This window comes from Coenobita brevimanus, chromosome 104 (assembly GCF_032717465.1).
Source record: "Coenobita brevimanus isolate Jiangsu-jjx chromosome 104, ASM3271746v2, whole genome shotgun sequence".
Lineage (NCBI taxonomy): Eukaryota > Metazoa > Arthropoda > Malacostraca > Decapoda > Coenobitidae > Coenobita > Coenobita brevimanus.
Genome location: NC_137057.1, coordinates 23,558,414 through 23,567,430, shown reverse-complemented (window position 1 = coordinate 23,567,430; position 9,017 = coordinate 23,558,414). Strand labels below are relative to the sequence as shown.

Sequence of the window (9,017 nt, the reverse complement as noted above, 5' to 3'; positions counted from 1 at the left end):
TCTGCTTGCATTCCTCCACCTCTACGACGGGCGCGTAGCACCCGTCTGGCAGCAGACTCTCATCCTTTTTCTGTCCAACTCTCTAATGCAAGAATTAACCGTTACTCCCAGTCTTTCATTTATGCAACAGGTCAACTCTGGAACTGTCTCCCTCTGTCTGTATTTCCTGCTGCCTATGATCTCCAGTCTTTCAAACGCAGTGTGTCCAGGCATCTCAAAATGATCGGATCTTGAATTTGGCTCTATATTGTATTTTGTTATTCTCTTGGAGGGAACTGTTACTGCGGGCTCATGGCCTTTGGTTCCTTCTTCCTCGAAAAAAAAAAAAAAAAAAAAAAAAAACTGTTCCGTAAGCATTCTTTTCACATCACTAACTTTCCATGAACTAACTAATCCTGACAAAGAATAAAAGCTGCAGATGCTTTCGATCGAAATTAAAATTGTTGGGTCTGAATGCAAATGGATTTTAATACATTTATTATTATTATTATTTTGTAGTCATTTTGTACATGTCATTGAGATACTTCAACAGGGGAGAATGGGTACGGGCATGTATGTTTACATACGAGTATAATGACGTAGTACAATAAGTACTTCTTTTTCAATGCTTTCTACTTGGTGGGATTAACCTGAACAGCGGGGCTCTGCCTGCAACTGTTTATTACAATATTTTGTGACATACTTTCATGGTCAGCTTAAGCAACGATGGCTTCTGAATGCAGTAATTAAACCATTAAAATGATTGACCTTACTTGTCGAGTCAGACCAGTAGAGGATAGGAAAGTCAGCTACCCAAGTGGCCATTTCTAGAGTGCGCCCTCCAAAATCAGTAAATCTGTCAGTAAGTAGCTGCTGTCTTGTTAGTGGAATACCAGGTGGCAGGATCTGGGGAAGAAAGAAAGAACAATTTAGCGTCGTACTCTAGTACGGTTCGTTCACCTTAACCATTTCGCTCCATACCATATGTTTTGTTCTTGCTATATTGATTTTCGGAGAAACTGCTCAAACTATAGGGGGTTAGTAATGTAATCCCTTTACTGAACTGCCAGCGGAGTCACCTAATGCATGATTATGCTACTGCCATTGGTGTCGATATAGCAGTGATTAATAATCTAGTCACAATTTTTAGGAGGTTCCCAGTATATCAGCTGTCTTTGGGGTTCCTCTGCTCCCCACCTCTCTATCTATCTAGCGCTTTATATATGTGCATATATAAATAATAAATAAATAAATAAATAAATATATCAATCAATCAATAATTTCCTGTGGCACCCCACGGGATGCATAGGGCCTTGATGAACTCGCTTCACCAATATTTGTCTCTTGCCATCTCCTTCAGGTCCCACCAACACTCCTCTCCCGCTTCTCTTTTCATTGTCCTCAACCAGGTTTCCCTCGGCCTACCTCTTCCTCGTCTACCTCTAGCAGTCCACTCTGGCACATTCTGTATTATACTGCCTTCTTTTCTATATATGTGTCCCATCCAAGTCCAGCAAGACAGTCTCACATATTCATTAACTGGTTCCACTGTCGTCATATCCCTTACTCTTTCATTATTTTGTAACTCTGTCTTGCCACTTTACCCCAAGAATCCTTCTCAGTACTTTATTCGCAAATCCTAATACTTTCTGATCTGTTGCAACTGCACTGTACCATGACTCATGCCCATAAATTAAACTTGGTCTAACCATGGACTTGTAAATTTTTTCTTTAGTATACACCGAAAGCATATTGTTATTCCAAACAGATTTCAACACATAGATAGACAGATATATACTGTGATGGGTGGGGGCGCCAATCCTCCACCCACCTGGTGTAACGGCATTCTATTTGAGGGTAGCGCTACACTGAGTGGCAAGCCAAATGATTTCCTGTAAACCAGGAAATCATTTCCAACGCTGGGTGGTAACCTTATAATCAACCAACACGTATTCCCTACGTGACGACAAGTGAGTTGGCGAAGGGTTAGGGCTCCTCTCCGGAAAACAGTTAATTAAAACAAGATGCCTCGGACTAGGACTGATCAACAGGTGATGACTAAGGACCGAAAAAAGAACACGGTACGGATTGTGGCATGGAATGTCAGGGGTGCGAATGATGAGGTGAAAGAGAGAGCGATTGGCAGGTGCTTAATGGTGCAAAAGTGGACATTTGTAGAATAACTGAGACTAAATGGGGAGATGAGAGTGTGAGAGAGTGGAAGTACGGATGAGATATATGCGCGGGGGTTGGTGAGAATGAGAGGATAAAAGGAGTATGTACTGTTGTATGCAAGAGATGGAAGGAGATTATATGAGAATATAGATCAGTTGGCCCAAGGACTGTGTGCGTAAGACTAACACAGAAAGTAGGACTATAAATGTGGGCGACTGTGTGTGTGTGTGTGTATGCGCCAACTCAAGATCGTGGAAGTTGAGTGATAGAAGAGTTCTGGGCAAATGTGGAAGTGTGCACAGAAAAGTTTGAAAGGAATAAGAGAGAGTTATTGATTGGAGATATGAATGGAAAAGTCGGGAATGTGAAGATGGATGGAGTAGTTGATTAGTGGGGTGTGCCCAAAGAGGTGGATGAGAATGGCAGTGCTCTAGCAGACATTTGTACTAGGAGGGCGTTGGTGATAGCCAATAACCTCTTTAGGCACAAAATAATCCACAGGTACACTTGGCAAGTGAACTGAATGAACGGAAGTCAATGATTGAAGAAGTGTGTGGTAATCATAGCGGGATTTGTCTTCACAGTGCAACAGGAAAAGTATATATTCTGTATGATTCTTATTGACAGAGTTAGGGATATAACATAAGAATTAGTTGGAGAAGAACAGGGAGTTTTTGGGAAAGGAAGAGGTTTTGTAGGTCAGATATTCATTCTTAGGTTTAGTGGAAGAGTTTCTAGAGACGGGGAAAAAGTTGTATGCAGCCTTCATTGATTTGGAGAATGCATATGATATAGTGGATAAACAAGGAATATGGAAAATATTAAGAATATATGGAGTAAATGGGAAGTTGTTGAATGCCGTGAAGAGATATATGAGCGTGCTAAGGCTGCAGTGTGTGTGGATATTGAAATGAGCGAATTTTTCTATTTGCATGTTGGACTGAAGGAGGGATGTGTCATGTCTCCATGGTTATTTAGTCTGTGTATGGACGGGGTAATAAAAGAGATACAAGGTAGGGCAGGGCTTGTTGGGGTGGCCCCAATAAGAGAGGGCAGCATTTGGAAACACCCTGTACTGTTGTTTGCAGATGATGCTGTATTGTTAAGTGATGACCAAGGGAAACTGCAAGGCTTGGTGAATGAGTCTGGAAGAGTTTGTAAGAAACAGAATCTAAAGGTGGATGCAGGGAAGAGTAAAGTTATGGTCTTCGAGAGAAATGAAGTCACTGAATGTTCAGTGTTGTTGGAGAATGTGGAAATGGAAAATGTGCGTACATTTAAGTACTTGACTGGAGTGATAAGTAAAGCTGGAAGTATGGAAGGTGAAGTGCTGAAAAGGGTACAACAAGGAAGAAAGGTTGCTGGTTCTTTTAAAGCAGTGATAAGAAACAGGGAAGTGAACATGGAAATAAAAAAAAAAAAAGTCGTTGCATGACAGTATTGTGATACTAGCTCTAACGTATGGAATTGAAGCTTGGACCTTGTTAGGAGGACACAAGTCAGAAGTGAGAACAGTGGAAATAAGTTATATGCGTGGATTATGTGGAGCTGCATGGAGAAAACGACTGATAAATGACAACTGAAGGACCATTGTGGAGTGAATGTGGATATGATAGAAAGCGTTAGGAGAAATACATTTAGATGGTTTGGTCATGTGGAGAGGATGGAGAGCGGGAGACTAACGAGAAAAGTGTATTTGAGTGAGGCAGAGTGGGGGAGAGGAAGGGGGAGGCCAAGGATGAGATGGAGGGATGGAGTGGAGAGGTATAAGAGAGAGGGGGATGTGAGCATGAAGCAGAGCAGTGAAATGGTGGGAGACAGAGTGACATGGAGGAGATTTCTTTGTGGCCACCCCTAACAGGATTAAGGCCTCTTATAAATCCAGCACTGAAAATGATAACGTGCTCAGGGCATCAAGTGAAGAGGGGCAGCACAGAGTTTTTCCTCTAGGTAGGCCTATCATCCCTTTAACCTGCCCCTTCCCGACCAATTTTCTGCCACTGACTCTCCCCAATCCCGACCAATTTTGGATTTTTTTTTTTTTTGGCTCAAACCGCTTTTGGTGAGAAGTATCGAAAATTCATAGAGAAATCACTCACCTGAGGTTTAAAATACTGAGTACAGATAGCAGTATCCCTTACCTTAATGGGTTTTCTATCAGGCTGGCTTCAAAGAAAACGAGTTCTGTGGGAGAGTAACTATTCCACACCACTCATAAACGGTATTTATCTATTTGGTACGAATTTATACGTAGTATGAGAGTATATTGATTTTCACACAGTTATAATATAGGCAATATAAGCATTGTTTCACTCACCAGCCACATCAATATACCTGACATTTTTTGGCGACATTACCTGATCATCATTTCTGACTGCTATTTTCCTCTAATGCTAGGTAAACTTTGTCCTCCACATTGTCATCGATTGGGGAATCACTCTGGCCTTGGATTTTATACTGTGGCATGACATGTCTTTACTGGCTAGGTCACTTGTAACAGGTGAATTGCCGAAACAATGGCGTGCAGGGGAAGGGAGGTCATGCAGGGTAAGGTATTGTCCCTGCCTGGCATCTTGTAGAGGAATGTGACCCGTGTATACGTACCAAAAATCACACGCAAAATTTGAAAAATGTGCAAATGACAGACCTTGCAATTGTGGTGCGATTATATACATCAACGAGACTCACAGTGACAAAAAGTTCGGACGTTATAACACTTTGACTGCCAGACTCTACTTTAGGCCTAACATTTTGCAAATAGTCCTTATCTACCATTTGCACAGTGAGTGACCAAAGTCTAAAAGATTGATTTAAGGGTGTCATCAAATATTACATTTGTTTCTGTCTAATGATGTGAGAGTTTGCTTCCGTCGAGTGTAAACACAGCTAGCTGGACCTGGCTAACACTTAAATCATCAGCTGATTTGTGTAACTGACCCTTAAGCTTTTTATTTTGTGTTTTTCATATAAACAAGGAAAGTTTAAGTGAACAATTAGTAAAACTGTGTATCTGAAGAAAGTCAGTGATTTGTAGAAAACCAAAGATTACTTTAGTGTGAGTGTAAAGATGATGTATGTCATGATGCTTGACCTTAAAGATGAACTATTTTTCTATTATTCCTTCTGTTATAACCATTGAACGGGTTAATAAAAAGATGTGTATAACCTCTCTATTCAAGAGTCTCTTCAGATATGAAGAAAATCACAAGAGAGCAAAACGAGTGCCATGAAGGACTGAATATAACAGCCTCATCACACTAATGTACTTTCATTCGGTTCCCGTAACGCCCATCTCAGCAGTTACTTCAACAAACAAGGGATGAGGCTATGGCACACCTAATGGCTGACTTGGCTTGTACCTCTGACTGGGGTATAAATAATCTTGTTGTTTTTAATGTATCTAAGACTCAGTTCTTACACCTATCAACCCGTCTAAATCTTCCACAGGTATACCCACTAATGTTTAATAATATTCAGCTTAATCCTGCATCATCCTTGAACATGCTTGGGGTTTCATTTACTCGGAACTTATCTTGGAAAGATCATATTACATCTCTTGTAAAATCTGCTTCCAAGAGATTGGGTGTGCTAAGCCGACTCCGTTCTTTCTTTACCCCTGCACAGTTGTTGACTCTATACAGTTGTTTTATCCACCCCTGTGTGGAGTACAACTCTCATGTGTGGGGAGGCTCCCCACATACAGATCTTCTCAATAGGGTGGAGTCAAAGGCTTTTCGTCTCATTAACTCTCCTCCTCTTACTGACTCCCTTCAATCTCTGTCTCTTCGCCGCACTGTTGCATCTTTATCTCTTTTCTATCGCTACTTTAATGGTCACTGCTCCTCTGAACTGTCTGCATGCATTCCTCCACCTACACGACGGGCGCGTAGCACCCGTCTAGCAGCAAACTCTCATCCCTTTTCTGTCCACCTCTCTAATGCAAGAGTTAACCGTTACTCCCAGTCCTTCATTTATGCAACAGGTCATCTCTGGAACTGTCTCCCTCTGTCTGTATTTCCTGCTTCCTATGATCTCCAGTCTTTCAAACGCAGTGTGTCCAGGCATCTCGAAATGAACGGATCTTGAATTTGGCTCTCTCTTGCATTTTGTTTTTCTCTTGGAGGGAACTGTTATTGCGGGCTCATGGACTTTGGTTCCTTCTTCCTCGCATGAAAAAAAAAAAAACTGTCTCAGACGCATGGATGGCCGGAGGAGTTTGTGATGGGAAGGAGGTTTAACGTCAGTTTAGACCAACTCGCTCCGTGTTACTCTCATTTTGACCAACTATTGAGGATCATAAAACTGACCCACAATTTATTAACTGCTTTTCGAACATTTACCCTTATTTACTAAGCAATAAAAAAAAAATAAAAAAATACATAAGTAAAAGTTTTATTTTCTTCAGCTATAGACCTTAGGATATAGCATGTTTCAAGCTGTCAGCTACTCATCTGCAACATTATTATTAATAAATTTTAACATAATGATTAGTTCTATTAACCCCTCAATGGTCGCCAGAGTCAAATGACGCTTTGCTGTACCAGTACCAACGGCATCTGTGGCATTTTTTAATTAGTTTTTTTTTTCATTCATTGTCAGATGCCATGTATCCCAAACGGGGTGGCCAAGGGCTTAGAGTTAATTGTTTTACAGGGAGGGGCACTAATCCTCCACCAACCCCACTTGACACATAGGGAGAACGTTATGCCAACAGCATCTGGTGTTCCCAGGCGGTCACCCATCCAAGTACTAACCAGACCCAACGTTGCTTTGCGAGCTATAAAAAACTGCGAATGAAACATAAAGCGGATGTGGTGGATATACAAAATACTATGCCTTCGTTATAAACAATCTCATTAGTGTTTTTCTGTGATGCGACTTGCCTGCTGTGTTTACTGTTTACCCTGGTAGGCAGTCATAAGGGCGAAAGTTTTGTAGTTATTCTATAGTGCTTTGGTCTGCACAAAACCAAAGTGCTGTGATTAACTCCACCAAGTCGATAAGAGTTGTATGGGTAATACGCTTACCTTGGTACTTTGTAATGTCTAACAGGGTTAATAGAAGTCAAAATGCATTTACTCGTATACTGGTGTGTATGGCTGTGTGTGTGTGTGTGTGTGTGTGTGTGTGTGTGTGTGTGTGTGTTATGGAGACTATGGCTAGGGAAGTGTCACAGTAAGTTAATGAAATGTGCAGCAAGTACCACTATCTCAAAACACTGTATTTTTTACAGTAGCTGGGTTAATTATGAATGTTTTAAAGTAGGAAAAAATCAGTTCCCAAGGTCGGGATAAGGGATAGGCAGCTGTCTCCAAGGGCCGAGCTTTAGTTAAATGATTATGCAACAATATCCTGAAAACATCCGCATCCGCATCTGCATCCGCATCCGCAGTTTTTAAACAGACATCCGCATCTGCATCCGCATCCGCATCCGCAAGATACAGAAACATGATATCCGCATTCACATCCACATCTGCGGATGTTTAAATTATGACATCCGGTACATCCCTAGGGTGCATGGAAATTTTTTAAACTCATGGACATTCAGGGTATTGTACAAAAAGGTCAATACTGATGTATTTCTTACATTCCCAGAAGAAATTAAATTTTCCCTTAATGTTCTATAAAATATATTTCCTGCTAGAGTTCAGGGTTAGCGAAACAAATAATCTTTTTTTAACTGACGGACAAATAAAACTTATGGTAAAACCAATTAATGGAGAACAATATGGATTTTTATACCCTGACTGGATTAAGCTAGCATCATTTTCTGCTACAAAAGTAACTTAGCTGCAGCTCGTTGCTTCTTAGTGACCTCCAAAAGATTCATATTAAAGTTTCGGCACGTTGTTCAAATGGCTCACCAGCCAAGCAACGCAGCATGTGGCAGAACCATATTATTTTAATAAGTCGGGGGTGTTTAGACCAGAGAACAAAGGTTTCTTTTTCAACTCAGTTCACCAAAGACATGATAATCATATGAAACATAATGACTAACATATGAAGCGGATAAGTTATAACATGACAGTGCCACAACACAGCTGGGGTTAAAGATAAAATAATTGTGCTACACATAATAAACTATTGTCTTGCAACAGATCACAATATGAAATAAAACAATGTTATTTATGACGGTGTACATAAAAATCATCATGAATAAAGTACTCACAACGTTGCCTCCCGGCGATAACTGGTGAAATAGCGAGAAAGAGATGCTCTCTATATCTGAACAGTCACTTACCAGCACCCGTCTAAGCCCCAGACGCCACTCAAATTGAACCAAAGAGCTGGAAGCAGTACCCATAATTCCCAAGAAACAATGAACACACAAAACCGTATACATCACTTATTTACAGCAATTTATATGTGTATAGAGCCTACTTTGGTATATAATGATAATAGACAATAATATATTAGCAGCACAAAGAACTACAGGTAAGTATACAGTATACATATTTCCCTAAACTTATATAACATAATACCTACAGCAAGCAACAAGCATATCTTCAAACAGGCACAAGAAATGAGGAAATATAATAATATCAAAAAAAAAAAATAAAAAAAACTCCAAAGAGACAAATATCTCTAAATCATAACCAAGCACCTCTAAGATCCAAGCCACCATCATCTCCAGTGTAATACAACACATCCCCTTCTTACAAGGAACAAGTAGACATATCAGTGAATCTGTGTAAACCTATGTCACCTTAAACGAACATGCACTGAGTCTGATAAGGAACCTTCATTGCACAGACAGTCCTTTCAACTTGGCATTTACTCCAGAGAAGAATGTCACATTATTTAGGAAACAGGTATTCTACAAACACAGGGCCGGATGGCATCGGAAACCTAGACATGAAACA

At 40.5% G+C, this 9,017-nt stretch overlaps 1 protein-coding gene across 1 annotated transcript in view; it reads right to left on the bottom strand.

Moving 5' to 3' along the window:
• Nucleotides 1-8,458, bottom strand: part of LOC145416052 (putative glutamate receptor) — a 69,725-nt gene extending 61,267 nt beyond the window's left edge. Inside the window, exons 1-2 of the mRNA XM_080285151.1 lie at nt 8,396-8,458; nt 753-885 (exon numbers count right to left, since the gene is read on the bottom strand). Coding sequence (XP_080141277.1) covers nt 753-885; nt 8,396-8,458 — 196 coding nt within the window. The remainder of the gene's footprint in view (nt 1-752; nt 886-8,395) is intronic.
• Between the last annotated feature and the right edge of the window lie 559 nt (nt 8,459-9,017).